The 25,889-nt window shown below is 43.0% G+C and overlaps 1 protein-coding gene across 1 annotated transcript in view; it reads left to right on the top strand.

Moving 5' to 3' along the window:
• The window catches only part of ADCY5 (adenylate cyclase 5), a gene marked incomplete at its 5' end in the record, with an annotated part of 44,066 nt that extends 26,780 nt beyond the window's left edge, over positions 1-17,286 (top strand). Inside the window, 9 exons of the mRNA XM_009699009.1 lie at positions 1,051-1,167; positions 2,740-2,904; positions 5,192-5,367; positions 9,324-9,350; positions 10,203-10,335; positions 12,725-12,988; positions 13,322-13,526; positions 14,341-14,465; positions 16,365-17,286. Of these exons, the coding sequence (XP_009697311.1) occupies positions 1,051-1,167; positions 2,740-2,904; positions 5,192-5,367; positions 9,324-9,350; positions 10,203-10,335; positions 12,725-12,988; positions 13,322-13,526; positions 14,341-14,465; positions 16,365-16,493 (1,341 nt within the window). The remainder of the gene's footprint in view (positions 1-1,050; positions 1,168-2,739; positions 2,905-5,191; positions 5,368-9,323; positions 9,351-10,202; positions 10,336-12,724; positions 12,989-13,321; positions 13,527-14,340; positions 14,466-16,364) is intronic.
• Positions 17,287-25,889: the final 8,603 nt, after the last annotated feature.

The raw sequence follows: 25,889 nt of genomic DNA, 5'->3' as shown, positions 1-25,889 counted from the left end.
AGGGAAAGGAGAGTTGGGTTTTGGAAAAAACTTCGGCAGTCTTCAGCAAAGCCCCTCTGCCCCAGCGTGATGGCGTGGAGGGGAAGGGCACTGCGGGGCCGATGCTCTCCAGTGGGAAGGTGTCAGTGCTCACAGGTGTCCTGGTCTCCATCTCGTTGCTTTGGCCCTGAGCTTGCACTGGCATAGTGGAGGCAGATGAAGAGAAAGGGTTGGTTTCACTCTGTTCTGGACTTCTCTTGTAGCTAATGCAATGCAAGGAGGCCTCATGCAATGCTGAGGGGTGACCCTTGCTGCAAAGGGTGCCTGGTTAGTGTCCGCTTTAACACAGACACTGTTTCTACCCGGAATACAATGCAGCACCTAAAGCAAAGCACGCTGTCAGCCTGCAGTCAGAAAGCAATTAGAAGAAAGCTTCTAGCTCTGATAGTAGTGAATCAGTGGGACAGTCCGTCTAGGGGAGCTCTATGATCGTCCTTACCAGTGGTTATTTTTAGCCCCGTGTGTCTGTGGTGCCGAGTGCCATAGACCAGAGGAGGCCAGCTGATTTCTCCAGCGCCTTTCACTAGGGGTCTGACAGATCACAAGACTAGCCTGGGCTTTTTAACAGTCTGCTTCTGAAATGGCACCAGAAAGTCCTACGATACGCCTTTGTGATCAAAGGGATATGACATGTATTTTTTGATTTCTGCTTCTTTTAATGTTTTATCCAGTAATTTACAGGCTTGAGCTCCTGGCTATTTCAGTTACAGATGGCTTGTGGTTTGCTTCTCACAACAGGATGAGCATAGCCCTGCAAGCCATGCTATCTCAGCTCAGGAGCCATCATTCCCATTAGGAAGGACTAAGTAGATTTGTTGAGCCAGCTGGGCCTGCTGCCATGAGGCTTTGTCCTGGAGCCGCCATCCCCCATCACCAGTCCCTAACTCCTGTGCAGCATCCACACAGACGCCACACTGAAGGATGCAGGCAGCTCAAATGCAAGTCGTAACCTGTAAAACAAGCAATGATTTTTCATGTTTATTTAATCTTTTTTTTTTCCCCCACATGCAGCTTTTCCCAGCTCCACTCCAGACTCTTTCTAGGAAGATTGTACAGTCCAGGACCAATAGTACCTTAGTTGGAGTCTTTGCCATTATCCTGGTTTTTTTATCTGCCTTTGTCAACATGGTACGTGCATTATTTCCTTTTGATCCACTTGTTCCTGCATGGTTTTCTTATGGGTGCTCTGCAGCATCATAACCCTTACAACCACTGGGTTTATGTAATCCTGCCTAATGCTCACAGCATCTGAGGTCAGTTCTCTTTTGCTTTTGGGACACGGAAAAGAAATGGGAGCCTGACAGCTGCATCCCTATAGCCCGTTATATACCTGGCACCAATCTGTGCCTATGTTCTTTTCTTATTCTTTAAATACTTCTGCTCCAAGTACATAAGCCAAGCCTGAAGCGTACCCCTGCGTGAAGGGCCAGCACGAGGCTGATGCGTCATTTAACTCCCACAATATTGAGTGGGACTTAAGTGTTGCGTAGGCTTTGTCCCGGCCTTCTGCACCGTGTTGCATCCTGCTCCAAGTGCAGTAATCATCCAACAGGGACTGTGAAGACTGCTTTGGAGTTGCACTTTGGGGACTGGTGTAGTCTAGCTTTGCATTCAAACACCACTGCTGATTTCAGACTCAGAGAGAGATGGGCTGTTCTCTAGGACCCTGCGGCTGCTGGTTTCTCACTTGTACAAATGGCTTGAAGGCTGAATGTATTTTAAAGAAACCACTTGAATATTCTTTACCCTGCATACACCTATTTTATTTTTTTAAGAGAAGGGGGAAAAAAAAGGAGAGGTGGGCCTGGGGTTAAAAGCCTGAGCTTGGAGGTAGCTCAAAGGCTTCACATGGCCCTTTGCTCCTCTCAGTTATGACCTCAGCTGGGGCAGTGATGACTTGCACTTGCATCGAGAGGCTTAAACACCCCAAAATCAGACCACTACTTGCCTCAGCTTCTCTATACACATAGTGGAGATTTAGGAACAATTTTATGCTCTATTGAGGTACTAGAATGGGAGGTGCTAGCTCAGTGCCATCGACACCCCACTGCCTTCCCCCATAGTCACCTGCAAAGAGCTGGTGTGGGTTGCTGAGCACCATGCAGAAATTAGATCTCTGTTTTTCTGTATAACCTGTGATTCTTTGCATTCGTGAACTGCTTAGTGTAAAAATTAGCAAAATGGACAAACGGAGCAGCACATGGAGGAGATCAGAATGGACCTCGGCTGCTTCCTCAGCATAACGTAGCGCATCAGCCTTTGCGCCATGCTGCTAAAAAGTCTTCCCTGTAGAAAGACCCACAGCAGAAGCTTTAGAGATGGAAGGGGAAAGTTATCAGCTCAGAAATTCCCATCGGCAGAAATAGAGCAACACCAGGACCTTATCACAGACAGCGGGATATATTTGTATGTGTAATATCTACAGCCCCTCTGCCTGCGAACCTTCAGACGTAAAGTTGTACGTGAAGTTAAGCAGAAAACTAGCTTTCTAGAGTACACAGCCTGGATTTTATTAATTAATATTTTAGAGGAGAAAAAACATAGCTATTGCACATGCAGTAAAACATAAGCCAGTGATTTCATTTTGCATATTTTGCTCATTGCTCCAGCCATTTCCAAGGGGCTTTTTAATTGATGCAAACTATTTTGTTTTCTTCTCTTTGTCTGTGCCATTGAGTTTAATACCATCTTTTTCTTCAGTTCATGTGCAGCACTGTGGATCTTGCCAGCTGCATGGCTGCAGAATACAACATCACTCCTGGCCAGGTGGACATATGCCTTATCAGCAACCTGACTTCAAACTACAGCCTGGGCACTTTGCAGGGGTTCTGTGACAGTCCTTTGCCCAACTGCAACTTTCCAGAGGTATTACTTGAAAAAAATGGGTTGCAGAGCTTGATCTGAGAAGGACCTATAAAACCTGTGGGATAAATCTCAGTGATTCAGAGGAAAGCAAGCTTGCTCCTGACTGATGTTATAGGGCTGTCACAGGCTACTACACACAAACTTAAGCGTCTGAAGTTACTATCATGAGTCCACACTAATGTTTAAGTTCCTTTGGGGCTGAATAATCATTAGGCTTTTATAATTGTTGGATCCTGCCTGTAGCGGGAGAAATAGCCTTTCTCCATTAAGTCCTTAACGGAATGCAGAACTGCAAGTCATTTCAAAGGAGTTTGTGTGTGCTCAGTGTTTCTTGAAAATCAGTTCATTGAAAATCAGTGTCTAGTTATAGGTTTAACCCTTCCCTCCATTGTTTTATGTCTTGATGAAAAACTTTGCTTACATATTTTTTTCACTAGGTATAGTAGGTTCTGGCCTCAGGCAGGTTAGCAGCCCTGATAGTGAACTGCTTCAATTTGCAGGTGCAAATCCTACCTCTTCAGAACAACTTGGTTTTTTTTTTAAAAAAAATAATGCTTCTAATGGTGAAAAAAAAAAAAATATGTTTTACACACTGATAGAATACTTTTTGCCAAAAAAATAATCTTTTTGCATAGCTATTCAAGACCTTTCTCTGAGTTTTTATGTCACAGCCATTACCTGTGTTGTCTACTGAAAAAGAAAAGGAAAACGATCTGCCTAGGATGGGAAGACAATTTATGTCAAGATCATCTGGGTTTATGGGGACCTGACAGATGATCTGTTATCATCCGGATGTCCACGGTGCTACTGAAAGCCCTGGTATCCCACCGAACCTATTTCCATTTAACTTAACAGGAATATGGCCCCTATTTGATTCAGTGAGGTTTCTGAGACCACCATTACTGTGACTTTCAACCCTGCAAAGGCTCTTAATAAGCCTGCGGAAAGACCCAGGAGCAAAATCTGGCACAATGGAGAACTAGAAACAGTCTGTGCCCATCATGAGGTTGTTAGGAGCACTGGTTCCGGACAGAAAGGCATTTTAAGCAATGAGGAGTGCCCATTTTGCATGCTGAGGATGGTATGGCAGCCTTGAGCCAGGTCCTGCCAGTCAGTGGGCTAAAAAGTGAGGAGTCCCTCTCCTATGCTCTGCAGGGCAGATTTTGGATCTGGTACAGTCATTGTCTGTTGCTCCCAGTGTACTTTCAGGAAATGGTGGGATCCTACCCCTCAACGACTGGAAACATCCACCTATTTTCCAGAAACTGAAGAGTCAAGTTACAAGCTGTACAAGTTATTTTCTCAAATTTAATATATCAGCGATGAACTATTAATAAATGAGCTCAGAACATAAGCATATTTCTAATTCAACTAGGGCTTGCTTTTAACTGAAAGGATGGATTGGCTTAGGCATCTGATACAGTTTTTTTGCCAGAAATAGCCCTGTCCGGACAGAGTGGAAGCTTAAATCTTCACAGATTTGATAGCAAGAAGGTGATGAGCTGGATAACACCCCTCATCATTTTACATCCATGCTAGCTTTCCCAGGAGCCATAAATGGCACGTGCAGTCTGCAGTCTCATTTGAAAGCACTGGCATGCTAAACATTCAGCTCTCAGAGAGACAGAAGATGCTGCCCCCCCCACTCCCCGCCCCGAGGTGTGACAGAGGGCTCCACTACCACACGTGCACACACTTCTGCAACTGCTGGCAGAAAAAATGATCCTGGTGTTGGGCACTGGTAGAAGTTTGTCCAGCCTGTATCTTGTCGATGGATTCAGTGTGTCACTTCGGCAGGGACAATACTTTGCAATGGACCTCAAGTGGGTATCTGTCCTGGTGGTGTCAATTGCTAATACCCTTGGTCCTGTATATTGTGCAGATATGCGAATTTGAGTCCAGAATTTGACCTTAAAGAACAAAGTAGTCCAGCTTAACTGGGTACTGCTTTCTGCTAATGCAGCAACTGTGTCCAGGGCAAACCTACATCACAGCCTGGGGTATAGAGCTGCGAACCCTATGCCTCTTGAGTGTAAAGCAGATAATGCCTGATGAAGAATGCAAGTTTTCCTCTCCATCCGTTCAGTTTTAAGACTTAAATCTCCTGTAACATGGGAGAATCCCTCAGGCAGCCCCAGGTTTACATGTTCGGTCAGCTCAAGTACGTAACTCCCAATCCCTTTCTATCCCTCTGTTTTGTTTCCTTTGTTTTGAGTTTTGATTTCTCCAGCCGACATTCATCTCTCTTCTGTTTGTTTTTTTTTTTTCCCTTTTTGTCTTTATACAGTACTTTACCTACAGTGTCTTATTGAGTCTCCTGGCCTGCTCTGTGTTCCTTCAGATCAGCTGTATTGGAAAACTGATCCTTATGTTAATCATTGAATTTATATATGTTCTCATTGTGGAAGTGCCAGGGGTCAACCTTTTTGACAATGCAGATCTCCTGGTTACAGCTAACACCTAGTAAGTGCCTTTCATTTCTGAAATCTTCACCTAATTTCTTTCACCCAATGAGTTCAGTGTGGCATTAGGTGGATGGGAGTGCTGAGGCTGTGGTGCAAGCAAGGGAAGTGCATGATACCAGAGAAGGTATGGCTGTAAACTAAAGGCTTTGTCAATGCTCCTCACCACCTCTGAAGAGCAGAAGAACACAGTTCCCTTCTTTAAGATTTTTTTAATATGGAACTTGACTAATGAACTATCTATTAATAACAAAATATAACTGGAATCAGAGTGAATGTTTTTCTTTTTCTTCCAGAAATGGGGAGCTGTAGTTAGTCATTCTCGCTTCTTCTGGTATTACACTCCCAACATAGAAATGTCTTTTCTCAAAAAAGAAAAGAAAAAAACCCAAAACTCCAGCAAACTTGAGCTGGCTCAGGGATGTGATAATGCACCACCGAGATGTTCGGACATCTGGTATATCAAACCCAGGTTGGGGAGGTGGAATGGTGGTGTTTGATGTTTGGCTGGTGATGTCCTGACAGTTGCTGTTGGACACATGTCTGCATTTGAAAAGCCAGTATCACAGCTGGTCTGAGTACAATTCCCAGCAGAAGGGCCTGGGCTAAGTAGGAGTAGACAGTTTCCCTTTTACTTACAAAAGGTAGTTTGTCATTACCAGGTCGCATGTTAATCGTGATGGCAACCTCCTTCCATTAACATTGTTAGCCTGTCTCCTGAAGGTCATGCCAGGGAGGGAAATTTGGCACATCCACACACACCCCCTCCTCCACAAGTTTCATTTCTCACTGGGAGTTGCATTTTTGTCTTAACTACTAGTCCTGATGATTTTCCCTTGTAGGCAACAATTGTGCTTGAATGTGAGTCAATAAAATCATGGTGTTGTCTAAAGGTGAACATGATGCTAGGATGTATAATAAGGAGAGTTGCCGGTAAGACATGGGAGGTAGACCGTTGCTCTACTCAGGAGTGGGAAGGCCTAACCTGAAATATGTTTTCCAGTTTGGGGCAAGAAGGCAGTTCATGATAATGGAGAGTCCACAGCAGCAGAGAACAATCAGAGATCTAGAAAGCACCAATTTAGGTGAAACATTTTCCAAGGATGATAGCTGTGGTTGCTACTGTTTTGGATAGGAGGGTGGTTGAGAAGATTCCTATGGTCCTTCCCAGTGCTACTTGTATGTTATGAAATAGTTTGTGTAGTTGCTCAAATTTCTTGATGGTCATTAACCCCTTCAAGCTGGATACACCTGGTTACTTCTGTCCTTCACGTAAATATTCCATGGTTTTTTTTGGGTGCCCAGTAATGGGTGGTATGGCTTTTGCTGTCATTGGCAGTAATCACTTAAATTATTTTGTTAACTGAAGTGAATGAAACCATGTAGGAAACCCCATGGAGTTTTCTGTGGAGGTTTGGGGAGAATGAGGTTTTCTTCCTTTTTTTGCAAATGTTATGTACTCCAACAACGGAAGCTATTTAGCATTTTTTAACACAATTAGAGAAATAAAAGCATTTATATCCCAAATATCATTTCATTCTTGTAAGTCAAGCACTAAGCGAAATTACAGCACTTAGAAGTATAATTTACATCACTTCACAATCAAAATGTCAGTAATAAAGTGGAGAAGGTGAGGATGTTTTCCCAGAAATAGCTTTCTGTGATGCTATATTATCTCTCACTAAATGATATTTGTTTTGTCCGGAGAGCGTCATGGACAGCGATTTATTGTTCCAATGTCTGACAGTCCATTTGTGTGTTGTGGGAAATGGGGGCCCAGCATGTAGCACATAGTTCAGAGAGGTACCTTATTGTCCAGCTGATATTAAAAAAAAAAAAAAATGACATGACCCCATACTGCTTTAATTGGATGCCCGTTTTAGCTACATAATTACTGTCTACTCTGCAGCCGTTATGGTACTCTGACTAATTAGAAGTGATGCAGATGTCACTTCACACTTCTGTGTACAAACCAACCCAGCATGCAAGCAACTGAAAGGCTGATTATAGCACGTTGGGAGTTGCTAGACTTGACTGCAGCGACGCACTGACATGGTGACACCTTTTCCCTATGCAGAAGATAAAACTAAGGCATTGGTTTTAGAGATGTTATGGACCAATGTGATCTTCGAAGCTGACTTCCTGCATAGTGGAGCCCAAAGATCTTTGCCCAGTGGTTTGGTCATCAAGCCCATCATTTCTGTTCGAGCTGTGGTTTGTGATTTAGAGGGCTGGCTGTCCTTGGCGTGGTGGCTGTGAGGAGGGGGATGCTCCTGTTCCGTGGGAGCTGTCCCCAAAATCATCCACCTTTCCTGCTAAAAAAAAAATGTGCACTTCACTTGAGCGGGAGTGTATTTAGCAAACTTCTCTCTATGTTACCTTCCAGTAATTAAAGAGTCACCTGCTACTGGAAATGTCTGTCCCATGGGGGAGCAACCTACCAATGTAATGCCATTATTGCTTGTATGGAGCATTTTCACTTATCCAAAGTGCTATTGTAAATACTGGGTTTGCTGTATTTCATAGTCTCTGCTGAAGATTTTAGAGCAAGCGTAACACCCACCATGAGCTGCAGCCCCCAGTACAGGGGGGTCAGATCTGCCATGCTCCCATGATAAGACACAGTGATAATGGGGGGCAGTCAGTCATCCTTGGCCAGGTGGTGATTTAGGGGAGCAGAGGAATCATGCTGCATGTGGGAAGTGTCTCTAACTCCAACTAGATCCGAACTTTAGTGTGGGAGTCACTGTCCCCAGGGTTCCCAAACTGGGTCCATGTCCAAGCACACATGTTCAGTGCTGGAGCTGGCCAAGAGGCCGTGCAATAGATCATGTGCAAGATAACGGTGGGTTGCAAAATCCGTGTCAGAAGAAATTCCATGCTCAGAGCTGCAGAAAATGTCTTGGAACAAACAAGGTTAGAGAGTCACTACGCTTTTATTTTTTAATTTTATGCCCTGTTAGGCTTCCTTGGCTATTTCGATTCTGATGATTTGTATCTCTGAGTCTGTAGCGAGAGAGTCCTTCCAGCCTCAGAAAACTGTGGCCTGAAGCTCTTGAGACAGCTGTGAGATTCTCAGGCTAAAGATGTATCATGTTAGTAGCCTGCGAAGCTGTAATTGCATCAATGACACTACAGTAATTTTACCACTGATGTCTTTCCATTTAAATAGTGTTTTAAAAGATGTACGTGGTTCTCAGCTACCTAATACTCCACCCACACTTGAGAAGAAACCCAGCAGCATTAAGCAATCAATCAGTCAGGAACTCAGACAGCTACTACCTACCAGAAAGCTCCTTTCCATCCTTTCACTGTAAGAAAAGCACACCCTCCATCTTCTCCAGCAGCTCTGCTTCATACGAGTACTTTGCAGTATTGTGAACAGCAACGGCAATCCGTGTAAGGGTTTTCTTTAGTGCACTCGTGTGTGGTACCCATAGCTAGGCACAGCACTGGAGACAAGCAACTTGTGGAAGAAGGGAGTAGTGCTAGAGTTAAAGCAATTAAACACATCTCCACGCTACAATAAATGGGGACGAGAGGAGCTATCCCTCACAAGGTATTAGCCCAAAGCTTCCTTCTTTAGATCAAATTTTCCAGCCTGACCTAATGAAGTAGTGATGGATGCACAAGCATTTGCTAAGCATCCCACACTGACATTAAAATCCCAAATGATTCTCTGACTCTTAATGCTTCTTAGATATTTTAACCACATTAAGCATGTTGCGCCATCACTCTGAATTTTTGAGCGTAGCTCAGACGACCTTTTTTCTCCTCCTCTCCCCCCATCTTTTTGTTGGTTTCTACTTTAAAAGGGCTATAGCCCCCCACAGTGTTAGAGGTGCCACAGTGCAGAGGTGCTGTTGAATGATGTACAGAAGGATGAGTGCTGGAGGGAGCCAAACACTCTACTAACCTTGTGTTTGTGGTTTGTTTTTGTTTTTGTTTTTTTTCCAGTGTGTCTGCAAATGCAACGTTATCATGGTGAGTCACTTTGGCATGAAATATTTTTATGGGTTCTTGTCGGTAGGTATTTTCTGTTCACGAGGTGCAATATCAGCACGTTGACTCACCAGCTGTGGCCGGTACGTGACTGTGCGTTGCTGAGAGCTGGTGTAACGCAGTGCAAATGCTCTAACTGGACTGCAGATTGCCCTTTTGTAGGAAAAGCTACTCCCAGAGCATCCTCTTTCTTGTGGGACTTATGTCAACTTGCTTCATAGAGCATCTCATAGAGCTTACTTGTAATTACAAGTCAAAGGTTTATAAAATAATAGTTTCATACTGTATAACTCTGTAATTCAGATTTAACAGTTTTTATTTGCTTGCTTGTCAGAAGGAATGGGAGTGTGTCTTGGTGCTCTTTTCAGCTTATAGAATACTTACAAAACAAAGGCCATTAAGAAGTGACTAATTAGAGAAACAGTAAGTGTGGAACAGTTCCAGACTTAGGAGGCAAGGGAAGCCAGTGCAGGAGACACAGCGACTACAGTCTGAAGGGCTGTCAGCATTTCGGTTTTGCCAACCATAGTGGTGGCTGAGCATGTATGGCCATTCTCTGAAAAATGACTTTTACGCTGATATTAAGTCTTTTTAAGAAGTTGGATTATTTTTCCAACTTCAAAGTCCTGCTTTAGAAACCAGCACCTATGAGCCAAAGTCATCAGCTTTTTGCAGGTATTGTTTGTCCCTTTACCAGCACATGCTTTGAGGGGAAAGAAAAAGTGTTTTCTTCAGAGGTTGGTTAGCCTTAGAGTGGGAACTGCAGAGTGTGGCTAAGCTGTGTTCCTCCACGCTGAGACTAACTGGGAAATTCTGCTCTTCTGTTGGCTGCAGCTCTCCAGCAATGACACGAGTTGCGCTGAAGATTGTGACCCCTGTCATCATTACCGTCTTTGTCCTGGCGCTGTACTTGCATGCCCAGCAAGTGGAATCCACTGCAAGGCTTGATTTCCTCTGGAAACTCCAGGTTAGTGGGTGTTTGCGGTGGTGGAGGAATACTCATAGTCATTGGCATTAATATAAAACTACTGAGCTATTCACTATCAAGTTGAGGAGTGTTGTAAAGTGCCTTTGAATCTAATCTGGATCTGTCATATAACTGGGCATATTAGTAATGCTCTGCTCTTCTTTGGCACTTTGCATACTCAGTGCTTCTCATCCTGGTTATTTACTTTAACCCCTTGTTCCCTTGTAAATGCACTTTGGATGGTCCCCACAGTAAAGGGTTATAGATCTAAAGACTGAGGTTAATGAATTTGGGTAAAACTCAGCCAGTCACTGTTGCAGGAACCTGTAATGTAACACAATTTGTAAATATAAGAAGCTCATATTCACTGCTGATTTGTTTCCCAGAGTTCAGTGAGCTTTATTTTGCTGTTTTGAGGGGTGTGAAAGATTCACATTTGCGTTTTCATTCACTTTCTTGTTAAGCAGTGGGAACTGGCTTGATATCCAGCCTTCGCTAGCCCCTAGGCAGCAGTACTGGATAACCAACACACTAGAGAGAATGCCACACTGTCCCTAGGTTCAGTGTTAATTTTTTCACTACTTGTGCCCACGAGTTATGTTGGGGCATCGTATGCGATTCTCAAGCAAGCAGGACAGGTCTCAGCTCTTCCCAGGACTCACAGCTGCGGGACTGCAGGTTTTGTATAGATTTTTTACCTTCTGGATGGCAGGACATCATTCTAATAATAGGTCTCAGTGGTTTGAGTAGGAGGCACTGAGGAAGCACCAATTAATTAAAGCTCCTTGGGAAGCAAATAAACATTGTTCTCCCCATTTATGAATGGTAAAACAATGGAAGGGATGAGCCGACTTGCCTGTTTCAGGTCTGGGCTCAACTGGCCAAAGCATTTGTTTCCCGAGGCAGAGCCAAGTTTTTTCCTTGTTCTGGCCAGACATATCACCTTCTAAAGGGTCCTTCCTCATTTAACTTCATTTCCAGTTTCAAATGTCCTGTTTCAGAATCCAGGATCCATGAGCCAAGTCATAAGTGCTTTGCAAGTGTCACTTGTGCCTTTACCAACACATACTGAAGGGATGTGGGGAGGTTACCCCTTCTGCTCTCACAAAGTGAGGGCTGGAGACTATGGCTGAGCTGTGTTTGTCCGCGCTAAGGCACAAATGTGCCAGGAAAGCCTTTCCTTTTTTTGGCTCCAGCTCTCCAGCAATGACAAAAGTAATTGGAAAAAAGGATTTGAAGAAGACCCATTTCAAAAGGCTGTATGTTTTGTCTGGTGCCTCTGCTGAAGTGAAGGGTGCTGTACACAGGACAGCATTTTGGGGCTCCCGTAAGCTGAACTGATCTGTGTGAGCCCTGTCTCAGCTGCGCCTTCCCCAGTCCTTGTCCGACCCTGGTTTTTTCCTGTGCTCAGAAATATTCAAAATGGCAAAAAGTAAAACAAGGAGGGGAAATACTGCTGCCATCAGGTAATGGGGGGGAGAGAGGTGATCAGTACACACATCTCTGTACCTTTATCTACAAGCCGGAAGCCATTAATTGAGGTAATGCTGGTACTGTGCAAGTCCACAAAGAGAAACCAAATCTCGTTCTGAAGTCTGATTAATCTAGTGACCTCTAAATGCTTGTTTTATTTTAGTTAGCTAGGCCTAGGTGTCCTAGGTACGTCCTTCCTGAAGCTCTTCTTCCGTTTGAACATTAAACCCAAATCCATACCCGTTAGCACAGAAACAAGACAACCCATCCTCTTCATGTTTCCGTTTGCCCAGATGTACCACCACTACCTCGGGAGATGGGGGCTTTACAGGCTGGTGAAGAGTCCTCTCCAGAGTGTTGGACTGGCCTGTTTCATGGGCTCCATGGTAACTGTACCTCACGACCATCATTGCACCTCAGCAAACGTTGTGGAAAAGGAGGGTCCTTTTATTTAGCTACATGAGCATTTGGGGTGTGCAGAGAGAGGATTATAATTCAGTGCCACTCTTGCAGTCAGACTTTAGCAATGATGAGCTGCCTTTGTCCTCCTGAAACCTGTTGTGCTTCACTGGGAAAGCCAAATGTGTGTTTTCATGGATGGCTGGATGGCAGTGGAGTTCCCCAAAAGGAACAGACCTTGTACAGGTCACCCAATTCAGGGCCCAGAAATAAAACAACATTGGATTTTGGTGTTATTCTGTGCCTGCTTTTACATACACGTGTGCACACAAAGAGACAGACCATCTTCCACTGCAAAACACATGTTTCTGTATCCCTCTGGTTCTACCCTCTTTTGCAGTTTCCCTGTTTCTTCTGTTTCTGTCCTCCCTGCAAGTTCATGTTCAGGTTTTTTTTCCCCTCCTCAGAGCAATTACCAAAAGAGTAAGTACATCATTTTCTCTCCCTCCTAAACTAGGCCACTGAAGAGAAAGAAGAAATGGAGGAGCTGCAGGCCTATAACAGACGCCTCCTCCACAACATTTTGCCGAAGGACGTGGCAGCCCATTTCTTGGCTCAGGAGCGGCGAAATGATGAACTGTACTACCAGTCCTGTGAGTGTGTGGCTGTCATGTTCGCCTCCATAAGCAACTTCTCAGAGTTTTACGTGGAGCTGGAGGCCAACAACGAAGGGGTGGAGTGTCTGAGACTGCTCAACGAGATCATTGCCGATTTTGATGAAGTAAGTTGCAGAAAATCTGGGTGAACGGCATCAATGAGTTTAGTTGGACTTTGCTGAGCTCCTGAAGGAAGGTGGATTATTGCGTCCTTGTGCCATCGTTCATTTCTCCTCACTCTAGAAGTCTTTAATTATTTTTTTTTTCACATTAAAATCCTTTCTATTCCCTTGTCACTCCTCTGAATATCTAATCCACTTTCTTCCTATACTTTGAGTAGTGGAGGGTCTGTCCAGTACTTTTTAGTGCTTGTACCAAGGGAGGACACATGGCAAGGATATTACCAGGATGTATGTGTTTGACAAGGTTTATTCACTTCTTTTGCTCTTGTGAAACAGATAATAAGTGAAGACCAATTTCGGCAGCTGGAGAAGATCAAGACCATCGGCAGTACATACATGGCTGCATCAGGCCTCAATGATTCCACTTACGACAAGGAAGGGAAGACACATATCAAAGCTCTGGCTGATTTTGCCATGAGGTTAATGGACCAAATGAAATACATTAATGAACATTCATTCAACAATTTCCAGATGAAGATAGGTAATGTCACTGTGTTTACAGGATTAAGCATAGGTAGTGGTCATTCTGAGCTGAGGATTTTATGGAGAGTAAAAACCATAGATGTTACCTTAGCTGTACAGTGATGTTGTCTTGTGCCTGGTGACCACTTTGGCCTCTCTGAAACATCAGAGCAGTTTTGTTAGAGCAGCACCTTTATTACTGAAGCTCTCTGGAGAATTAGGAGCAGTTGGGCAACCGACCCTGGCACAGAGATGCTCTTATCACAGCATGGTCTCACACAGTGGTTGAGCTTGGGCTCATTTCGCTTGTAATGTGTTCCCTGCATGCACCGCTTGTGGTCCGCAGCTCTGCCATTCTTGGACAGTAAATTGTCTTTCAAGTCAGGGAATAAAAAGAGACAGAAAAGGAGAAGGAGAAGGAGAAGAAATGTGAGGATGTCAAGTGTGATATTTGTTCTGGCCGGCTGCCGGGCTGCTGCCTCGCAGGCGCTCAGCATTGCAGCAGCTGTGTGCTGCCTTCCAAGTGAGCCATTTGCTTGGCAGCCAGATGGCAAATAAACCTTATCCTGTTGTCTGGTACTGGAAAGTAGCTCTGGATTGAGCAGAGCCAGCCCATGCTGCCAGTCAGACAGGCATAATGGATCAAAGAAGCCAACTTTTCTTTAAAAGTTTCTTTTCCCACAGCTTGGCCATAGCTTTATGTGTCAGGGTAGAGCACAGCTAGAACCAATGAACTTCAGGATGTTTTTTATTGTTTGAAAAAAAATTTGCCTCAAGCTTCATGTGGTTCACATGTGATGGATCTGAGTATTGTGGGATTTCTCTCCTTCCAGGCCTCAATATTGGTCCTGTTGTAGCTGGGGTGATAGGAGCACGCAAACCCCAGTATGACATATGGGGCAACACAGTGAATGTGGCCAGCCGAATGGACAGTACAGGTGTGCCTGACAGGATTCAGGTAAGGAATTCACTGGAAAACTTACATTGCCAGCCCTGTGTCACTTACAGGTTTTGAAACTTAATTAGAATTGGAATTTTGGTTTCATCGTATTCCTTCATGCCATACATTTACTTACACAGTACTGAAAGAAAATCCAACTGAGGAATGCTAGTGGTACCATCAAGTTTCGCCTTTTAATCTTGACCAACTTTGCAACCTTTGATTCAAAAACTTGCAGTTTAGTTCTGGGTGGAAGTGTTGAGCTGAGTTTCCTTCCCCGAGTGCCTCATTGGCACTGTAAGCACTTTAATTAAATCATTATGGGTGGAAGAGACCTCAAAGACCATCAAGTCCAACCGTATACCCAATGCCACCATGCCCACTAAACCCACTAAACCATGTCTTGAAGTGCCACATCTAAACGTTTTCTGAACACCTCCAGGGATGGTGAGTCCACCACCTCCCTGGGGAGCCCGTTCCAATGCTTAACGACTCTTACAGTGAAGAAGTTCTTTCTAATGTCGAGCCTGAACCTCCCCTGGCACAACTTGAGGCCATTTCCTCTCGTCCTATCACTAGTTACCGGGGAGAAGAGACCAACCCCCACCTCGCTACAACCTCCTTTCAGGTAGTTGTAGAGGGCGATCAGGTCTCCCCTCAGCCTCCTCTTCTCCAGACTAAACAACCCCAGCTCCCTCAGCCGCTCCTCGTAAGACCTCGTAAGTCCTGCTGTGATGCTTACTCACTCGTGCTGCCAGCTTTGCTGTTCGGCTACATGCAACTGTAGGTTGTTTCCAAGGGCTTGATTCAGATACATATTTCTGTAATTCAGTTCTCTGTTTCCAATGCCACAGGTGTTGTGAGGCCAGCAAGGATCCAGGCATCAGCAGGATGGGGATGTATAACTAGAGAAAGAGGACAGTTTAAGGGTTAATGGAAGCTGTCTGGTAGTCAAATATCTCCTTGGCCTCAGACAGTGACCCTTCCAGTGATTCAATTCCACTGTCTTGCTTTTGCTAAGCCAATGTCCACAGTAACAGATTGTCATTCCTTGCTAAAGTACTGAAGGGATATAAAAATAGTTAGCATAACTGATGTAAAACCCAAGAGGGGAAGCCATGCTATTTCTTTCTAATTAAGCTGTCAGTTAACTGGATCAGTATTTATCCAAGACCCTTTAAACTTTCCTACAAGATGGGCCTTGAAAAATTTTCATTCTAATTAAGCAAATCAGCACAGCAATGTTACAGCAATAGGAAGCCAGAAATGGAAATATTTAAAGGCACCTGAAAAAGGGTGAGAAAATACATTGTAATAAATAAATATCTCAGGAAATCTGGTCTTTAAACTTCTGTTGTTCTGCAGCACAAGTGATTATTTTTGAATGGCATCTGCAGAGAGACTTTGGATGCTGGCTAGATTATTCCATTTTCAGTCTTTCTCATTGCCTGCTACTTTCTCCTTCATAAAAACAAATCCCTGAATGACTCCTTCTAAATTGTATATCCATTGTGTAATTTCCCAAGTCATCTTTGAGGACTTTTAAAATATATTTAACCTGTTTTCCTACTACCACTCCAGTGATACAATGAATGCATCTGAGTAGATGCAACTGCCAAGTGTGTTTTTAAAAATGTGACTCATTTGTTTCTTTTTATCCTGTGACTTCCTTGAAAAATGTGGTTTTTCTCCTGCTTGTGTATTGTGTGTGACTTCTGTAGTTTCTAAAGGTTGTGTATGTTCTGCAACTTGTGCCAGCCTTTTAGTTAGTGATCGATATGCCAACGTCGACTGACTTTTTTTAGAAACAAAATAGTTGATCCTACTCCAATTTTGTCCATGGATTACTCCAAAAGCAAATGAAAAGACTGTGTGGAAGGCATGACAAGCATCTGCTTACTCTTCTTTATTCTGCAGGTAACCACAGACATGTACCAGGTTTTAGCAGCCAACAACTATCAGCTGGAATATCGAGGGGTCATTAAGGTCAAAGGCAAAGGTGAAATGACCACTTACTTTCTAAATGAAGGGCCTCCAATTAGTTAGCACCGATTGCAGCATCACTCAAAGATGGAATTTGCGTACACAAGATTGTGAATCAGAGAAGAATCACTTTTTGGGAGTGAAGCTGAAAACGCAGTGCAGTTGAAATTTTACATGTGACTCTAGAGCTGGTATCAGCAAACTCTTTGGCCATCCATCATGAAAGGCAATCATCGAAAGAAACCACCTTGGAGTTGTTCCTGGCTGAGCGCTAAGTTGACCAAAGATGTGTACTACAGAGTTCACAGCTAAGACATGAATTTGGAGTTTTAAAAAAGGCTGCTACCACAGGATGATGTAAGAAGCTATTTAAGTATTTATTGACGCAACACAACATTTACTTGGTTGAAGGAATGTATGATTCACTACAAAGCATTATTTTGGAATGGATTTGCACTCCCATAATGTTTCCATCCCATACTGCCAGCTGTTTGAAGTGTACCACTGTGCTTTTATTAGCTGTTTTGAATGGGCTTTCAAATTTGACACCCACTATTGCAGCACACAAAAAGGCCTTTTAGAAGGGCGTCGGTAATGTTTTAGTGTGAAAAGACATTATAGCCCTGGCCCCCTCTTTTCCCTTCTTCTACGTGGCTAAATGACTGCTCTTCTGCGTGGGGCTGGCACATCTGATGAAGGGGAAGATCAAGATAAAGAACAATGGCTCTACAACCATATTTATTGAGAAGTCTTCTGTGCTCTTCTTTGGTATATATCAGTTTACATGGGAAAGACTAGATGTAAACAAGAGACACTTTGTGGGGGGAACTCCCCTGAAATTTGTTGTGGGTTTTTTTGTATTTTTTATTTTGTAATATTGAAAACATGGAGATCTAACAGATATACCAAATTCTATATTTTGTAAATTATATATAAATCAGAAGGCAGGCTGTCCACACCAAGGTGTGGTGGGAGGTGTACGTAACCTGTAGACTTTTGCGTAATTTTTTTGTGCATAATACTCTGAACACAGACTTGGCAGTTTTCAGATTATCACTATACAATCAGCCAACAACAAACAGGTGAGTTTCCAGGCTGAATCAGATGCATTTTAAAATGAAAATCCAGGAAAATCTACAACCCCAAAGAAGAGGAGGAAAAAAAACCCGCGGTAGTCACACAGTTGTTCCATGCAGCATTCAAGCGGAGGGTGGCGTCTTAACAAATGGAAACAGGACCTTTGAGTTTTAGCTACTGAGACGATCTCAGTCAAACATGTCAAAAAGAGCTCTAAGCAAATCTTCTAACTCTAACAAACAGGAGCTCTTATAAGAAGAGGAAAAAAAAAATAAGCTCATTTGAACTTTTCTTTTAAAAAAAATCATTTTTCATAGATGGTCTTAATAGAGTCCTGTGGATATGAGAGGTGTCTGATACTGTAACTGCCATTTGACATTACAAGGAACTATGTACTGCAGCATCGAGTTGACTTTCCTGTAGTAGGCACTTATTTAAACTGAGTCACAGATTTTTCAGTTTTCAGGAATTAGGTGATCTTCAAAAAGGTTATGAAGGCAAGTGTGTATATGACATGGTTGACCTTAAAATACAGTGCCATTGATATTGTGTTGGACATCTTTATCACTAGTGGGGGGTTTATGAATAGTTCACTGTTATCATTTATGTACCTTTTTTAACTATTAAAGAAAAATCCCTTGATATTTTATTAAAAAAAAAGAATTTTAAAAAAAAAGCTATATTTTTTATATTCTATGAGGGCAGAGTTTTGATATTGAATTTGGCTAGCACTAAAAATTACTCCAATCTTTTGACATTTAATAAAGTTCTTTTCCACTCTTCTCAGGGCAGAATTATTGTAGTACTAACAAACAGCTTAATGATTGCACTATGGTGGTGGTGATTTATTTTTTTCCTACTCGACAACAAGAATAAGTGATAATCCATGGGCCTGTCTTAATTAATTTGCCATATTGCTAAGCATAACCCGAGCATGAAGCCATTTAAACCTGAGCTTAAATGGCATCGCCCCTTTGCTTCTCCCTTCCACTAGGAAACATCTCTGAAAAGTATAGTATATCGACTTCTGTAAAACTGCCAAGTCTGCCCTTGTACTATACTTTTGCTCCTTTACATCTTTCCTGGTTTGCAAAATACTTCAGTTGCATCACGCTGTTATGCCTTTCTCCCCTCCTCCACCTTCCACCCCTTTTACCCCCCTCACTGAATTTCATTACCTTCATGCCATACACTCGGTTTTTAGGTTTGCTTTTGGCTTTACAAAAGTCTGCAGTCTTAACTTTTGATTCATCTTATGAAGTTGTGTTGTCAATGAAATTTCAAGTCCCCAGTATCTCTAGCTGTGATTGTTGACAGTGTGTCATGATCATTTCAAGGGGTATTCACACGCTCTTTACTCTGGATCTTGCAAAAATGGATACAGTTATGATTTCCCATGGAAATTGAAATCTATTTAAGTAATTTAACTATATTAAACACTGATTCACTGGTAAAGTGTCTCTGTTTTATTTTAGCTGCATCTGGCTAGTGAAGAGATCAGGCCTAAGTTGTGTAGGAAATATGGATTTTGCACATAGAAATGTCCAGTTCCTGACTAGTGATGGATGGATGGATGGACGGATGGATGGATGGAGGGACGGATGGATGGCCAGCCGGCTGGCCGGCTGTTAGGACCACACTGGCACCACGCAATACCCAGTTACAGAGCCTCAAGGGCTTGGTTGCTCAGCAGACATCCCTTGGGTCCTGCTTGTGCACCCACTTGCCTTGAAATGTTAGTCTTGGCATAGCTGACAAAGCCTCGTTGTGGCACTGTTGTTCAACATATTGGTATAACTGAACAGCTTAAAAAATAATAATTTTTTTTTTCTGCCCTATTTAAAAAAAAAAAAGGTGTGCATTTTAAAAAGTACATCACCTTTGCCAAAGCATTCCCTGGGTATCTCAGTACTTGTCCTCTCTGGGACACCCGGAAGGAGGCAGCGGGGCTGGCCAACGCAACATTTTTCAGTCTTTATAGGTAAAAGTAGATGCTACATGTAACTACACCAATTAACAGAAGCCTGAAGTATAACTGAGAAACAAAAAGCTCCAACTTTCAACTGACTTTTTTAGCTCAGGAGACATTACACAGGCAACATAAAACCTGTATGACTTACAGTCTGTTATTTATTAGGAGGGATTTTATAAGTGTACTGAGAACATAGCTGCATTAAGAAAAAGCCATAAAACACCAGTCTAAAAGTTCCTCAGCAGCTCTCTGTTTAATATTTTAGATGTTCTCCTACATAATCACACAAACAGCAATTCAGGACATATCCGATGTAGGTGGTTTTTGAAACTATCTGGAGAAAGGTATTCCCAAGGGAGGAAAACCAGTAGCCTCCAGTTCTGTGCCCTCTCATTTAAATTGTTGTACGCAATGACTGGCTGAACTATTTTCCGTAAATGCATCTTTTTCCTACCCAGAAAATATCTTGATGAACTTTAAGGTGTTTCATCACTTCTCCCCAACACAAACTGGCTACATCAAGTATCTGCCTGCATATAATAAAATGATACATTTGGGACGCACCAAATTTCTTACATCTGTGTCTTGTGCTGCCAATGTCCCTGGCCGTGCTGTCCATGCATTACACAACATACGTGGACAAACATCTGGCCAAAAACTATGCCCAGAGGCAAATATTTTCATTCTGTTAACCTTCCTGACTGCTCCTCAGAGCACCATCACTTCTTGTTTGAAGTCTGGGGGCTGGCGGGGAGAGCGAGCTTGGGATGCAGCCTGAAAAAGGGAAGTTCAGCTGTGTAAAGCTGAAAAACTCAATTTCCATTCTTTTGACCTGCTCTGTCACAGGCATTTCAGTTGAAGGAGCCAGAAGAACCTGGTCAGGGCAGGGGCCAGGATGGAGGATACTGAATTTCAGGCAGGGTGGGGGACGGCAGCCAGATAGCTTACTGTGAAGAGCTGTCCCTGAGCATCTCACAGTCCCTGCCTGTCCTGCTCCGCCCTGGCACTTTGCTCGCAGTGCTGGCGATGAGGCCGCGCTGTTGGGGCCAGCAGGCAGTGGGTGCTGGGTGGGAACTACAGCAGCGGTGCAGCAGGGTGAGAGCCCAGCACGGAGAAGCTCAGAGGCAATGCTGGTGCAGCGCAGGTGCCATTTGAATAAAAAGCTCCACAGGAGAACAGCTAGAGCGAGCTTCTCCTGTAAGCAGCTGGCCCCAGAGAGCTTTTCTTTAAACACAGAATTTCCGATGTAAATAACTATTGCCATCTACTGGAAACAAGACTTGTGGAGCCTTAGCCCGACGCTGTCACCACTGCTGCGGAGCAGTCCCACAGGATCAGGCTGAAGGAGCCATCATGGGGGAAGGGAAGAGCACATCACAACCTAAAGGCACCCACTCCTTCCAAAGTAACCGATTATACCCAAATTATCAAATGTAACTTATAGACAAGCGAAAAATAATCATCCCAGGCTGTGTGTGTCATCATCCAACCCCCCCCTACCACCCTGGCAGCAGCAATGGTACCATACACACTGCTGCTGCTCCTCGCTACCAGGGTGCCCTTGCAAGGCTCCAGAGGACGCCTACCCACCTAACGGCCAGCTTCGTGGGTGGCACAGCCCAAGTTCCAACAGGAGCCATAAAACGCCTGTTCTGTAGCTGCCAAATCTGGCACTGTAAACCTTGAGGAAGATGTTACCAGTGACCCTGCTGTCAGGACAACGGTTTCAATTCCTTCCCTTACTGAGGGGCTGAAGAGATGAGAATCTCCAGCTCTCACCACTCAGGTATTCTTGGTGCTCTCCTGTCCTCCAAGTGACTGCTGCGATTCAGTCTGAGATGAAATTCAGGCTCGTGGAAAACTGACCTCTCCTTTTCACCTGCTCAGCAAGGAGCAGAGCACGGTGTCCCAGCATAGCCATGGGAGAGAGGACACGGGAAGAAGGCGGCCCACAGACTGCCATCTTGATGCTACACACCTCCTGCTAGGAGACAGGGCTCACCTCAAGTTGTCTGTAGAACTAGAGAGATGCAGTTTGTGTCCTGAAAAGGGCAGGAAGACAGATTAGAGCTGGCTCTAGAATTATTTAATGTCACATTTCATGTTGAAAGCAGGCAGGACAACTTCCCCGACCAGGCAAGCACAGGAACACCCAGCTGCCAGTGTCCTTCTCTCTTGCCCTCTCTTCTCATGGCATTTCTGCAGCAGCTTCAGGACAAGAGATGGAGCACATTCTCACTCGCCTTCAAGCTTTGCATGGTGCTTGACAACCAGGGCATGTTCTTACACTCTGCTCGGTGTACAGGTTCACGGGCTAACCCCACAGTGTCACTCGCATGTTCCTTGTGCAAGGTGAGCTGGATGCCCAGGTCAGAGCTTTGCATGCCATACCGGAGCCAGGTACCCCTATAGTGCCTATGCAGCCCCTGCTAGGCGTCCCTTAAACCTTCTGAACATATACTTGTCATCTACCGGTCTCAGGAGGCTTTGCCTCTGCGCAAGAAAGAAACGTTATCCAGCAAAACAAAGTCTCCGTAAATGCTTCAAGAGGTCTGAACAACTTTTAGATAGCTCTGTAAAGTCAGGATAGCAAATGGGGGGGTACCAATTGACAAAAGTGCTCCGTAAAGTCCATTAGCAAACAATTTGATCAATAAAACTGATGAACCACAATTTTGTTAAGTAAAAGAAGCTGGTACAGACACTGTGAGACCATTTGGCCTTACCAAAATAAACGGTACCTGGAATACCCAACCAGCTGTGTCTGGAACTGCACACGCAGCCGGATGCTCCAAGGTTCCCCAGGCTCCTGTTGAGAGATCAGCTGGACTCTTGTCAACATAGGGCTGTGACTGCCTTTGAAGAAGACCTCCTACTGCTACTCTTCCATCAGTCACCTCCTATCAGGGAAAAACCCCTCCTGTAATACATCCCTGTATTCAGAAAGCATGGATTTTTGCAAGCCATAACACATATCTAGAATGCTATTTATTCTGACAGAAAGCTGATGCAAAATAGCGTGTGTTTAGTGTTTGCAAATGTCAATGGACTTCTTTTAATACAGACCATGAAAGCAAAAAACAATTATACCATGGTACTTGCAGTGGAAATGGGGAATGAAAGGCAGGAGGCTGAAAGATAATATCCCTAAACAGATTGTTCCTCAGTCCTTTGATAAAGAGACTATCAATATATTAAAGTATCCACAGTGAATGTTAAGTAATCGTGATGTCTGCAAAGGAAACGAGTTTCCATCATCATCTGGTTCCCTGCTAGCCTTGATATAGCTAACAATCAATCCAAGTAACACATACATACATTCCCTTGTAGAAAGCTGCATTCTTTTCTATACCTCTCTCCCTAGATATATTCTCATGGATCTTACACATGTAAGTGTGTCAGTCTTCCATGAAGCAGTGTGAAAGGAGAAGGGGTCTACTCATTTTCCACGGTCTGAAAAGTTATTTTCTAGCAACATCTGACAATTTGCAAATGAGACAAGTTCTTATCCCAAGCTACTGGTCAAGACATAGAATACAAGTGAGCAGACTACGGGAAACCTCAGATATTAAAGAAAAATATGCAAGGAAGAATGTGATTAAATCTCTAGAAGGTCAAATAGGGGACTCTGAGGTAATCAAACCTCAAGCAGCGTTACATACACCTTGTGGAAGTCAGTCAAACTTTTGGCCATCCCTTCCTGAAAATGAAGGCAAACAGCGACACCTTATTCAAAGAAAAATAAGGTATTGTGGGTGCTGGATGGACCCATTCCAACCTCAAAGAGGTCTTACTTTATAAATACAGCATGAAGTGGACTCCAACTAAATCCCACAGAAAAATCAAGTAACTATGAACAGCCCTGTGCAATTCGAACTAAAATAATGCATGTTGTTCAAGAGAGAAGTCATTTTCCCCCAGTTCATCTTCCTAAGTCTAATAACTCAAGTATCTGGTAAAATCAGCAGGGAAGCTGAATGCTGAGTTTGTATAAGAAAATGGGAAATCCTGGAAATTTCCAGTAAATTTTCACCTCCAAATTTTGGCCTGCTCTATCTTGTTTCTTATCTCGCACAAAATTTCAGCAAGTTTTAATATTATAGTCAAACTTAAGCAATATGTTCAAACGCCATGTTTTTAGCACCTAGTAATACCAGGTAATGAAGAACAGTCATGCTCATTAACTTCTCATTGTGAAATGGGATTTTTATCAGTGCCGTAAAAACAAGCAAACAAAACCCCAACTGTCTTCTATTACACCGACAGTTGCATTTGTTCATTATACCTGCTAATCAGCAATTAGTTTAATGCCAGCATAACTGGAATGGAATAATCACTCCAGATACTATGACAAAGGAAGTTTTCATTCCTTAAAAATGTATCTGTAGGAATATCAGCAAGGGAAGGTGTCTCAGAGAAAACAAGATTCTCTGCCAACATAGAAACTGAAGAAATAATGCAACAGAAAATTCTTCATGTGCACAACAGCCTGAGTTAGAAACTAAGCAGTACTTAAGGCATTCATATTAGCTTCCCTGCCTGTCAATGGAGGTGAAAGGATAGGCATAAGGACTCTTCTAGACTTTATAAGCAAGATAAAACCTGGTTTTATACTTAAAATATGAATAACTGTATTTTTCAGTCATTGAATTAAAATGGTAAAGGACTGCTTTTCACCTTTTCTGCTGTCCAGAGTTCAGAAAGGTGCACTGAATGCTAATACAAGCAAACTTCTCAGTGCTAAACAAAGGCTGTTTGTCGTTCTTCCGGATTTTTAAAATATTTGTAGCGTAAACATTTCCTAAAATTCCTGTATGCTTCAATCCAGTCCTCCTCTTTACCTTTTCCGCATCTTCTGGAGTCCCAAAAGAAAAGCAGACCACATTCATGAATGCATTCTTCTTCTCTGTCTCAAAAAAGTGGGGAGGGAAGAGAATTAACCACAAAGCGCACCACCTCCAACATCAATCTCTGAGGCTGCGCACCAAGGTACCTTCAAGGTCTTCAGCTCAGACATCAGTCTGAGACACACATTGTAAAGAATACAATACACACTGCTTCTGTTCACTTTGGATTACAGTTTCATTCTCTAATTCTTCTTGGTTCTATTATGCATAATTTTCTTGACTAATACCACCTACTTAAAAAGAAAATAAAATATCGAGCTCCTTTCTTCTTGGTCAGAACCTGACACTAAGTAACGTACTGAAACACATAACATTTTGGTATGAAGTGCCCAAAAAAAATCTACTGGAGCAACACTTCACAGCACAGTGAAGCTCTGCCAGTCCCCAAATCCAACAACACAAGCAGAATGGCAATGTCCTTGCCATTAAAGCTTACCTTTTCCTTCCCCCTCCCTCCTCCCCTTCCAGCATTTCAGTGAACCCTTACGTTATTCCAGGTCACATATAAAAAAATCTGTATCTATCTATTTGTACATTTTGAAACATCATAAATGTCATATAATTGTAAGAAAACCCAGTGTAACTGATGGTGGTACTATATGGTTGCTATTTTCTAAGTGCTTGGGGTTTGCTAGTTGATTCACCAACTTCAGGAGCATACAAGGGTTCTCTCAAACACAAGTCTAGATCAAGGAGGTTCTATCCCAACAAAAAAAAAAAACACCCAACCCATAAAGCCAGAAGAATAAACAAAATCCCTGGCCTTTTCTTGTTTAAGCTAAACAGACTGATTTATTATTTTCCTGTCACCAGTTGTTTATCTCAGGTTTGAGCTAATTATTCATCCATTTCTAAAAGTATATAAAAAAGAAGAACAATAGTCCAACAAGTACAAGTCACTCCATTTACTCACCAATCCATTCCCTTTCAACCTTTCCAGAGTTCAAACACAGGAAGCGTGCAAAAATCCTGGGTTAAGTGGCAGAACTTTTTGAATAACTACTAAAAAGAAATCCTGTCCACATAGATCACTTTCAAAGGATAATTAAAAGGAAATAATAATTGAAAAAATGTTAAAGTATTTAAAGCACTAGACAGAGGGCCACAGGTGCCATACAGCTGATCCCCAGAAACAGAGTTTCCAGATTACATTTTAATTAAGAAAACATTCACAGATATGTCAGTGTGAAACAAAACATTCCAATATTTAGTATCTTACATATTCCAAATCTAGTTTGCTAATACGCAATAGCATTATTTTTATTATTTATTTAGCCTATCCCCTACTGCCTCACAAAGGCAAAACTGAATTTGGAAGTAAACAGCTTGCATGATATGCAGAACATATACGCTATACATTCCTTCCATTAACATACTTTCGAATGAAGTTTCTTTTATGCCACCAGTCAAATTCCCCAAACTTGGTGTCCCTACACACATTTCACTGCATGGATATGACCCACTTTCCTCTTCTAGTCCCATATTCCTTTGTGTCCTCCTTTT

This window comes from Cariama cristata, unplaced genomic scaffold (assembly GCF_000690535.1).
Source record: "Cariama cristata isolate BGI_N322 unplaced genomic scaffold, ASM69053v1 scaffold7614, whole genome shotgun sequence".
In the NCBI taxonomy this organism is placed as follows: Eukaryota; Metazoa; Chordata; class Aves; order Cariamiformes; family Cariamidae; genus Cariama; species Cariama cristata.
The sequence above is the reverse complement of the archived record's forward strand: the minus strand, read 5'-3'. Positions and strand labels throughout refer to the sequence as shown.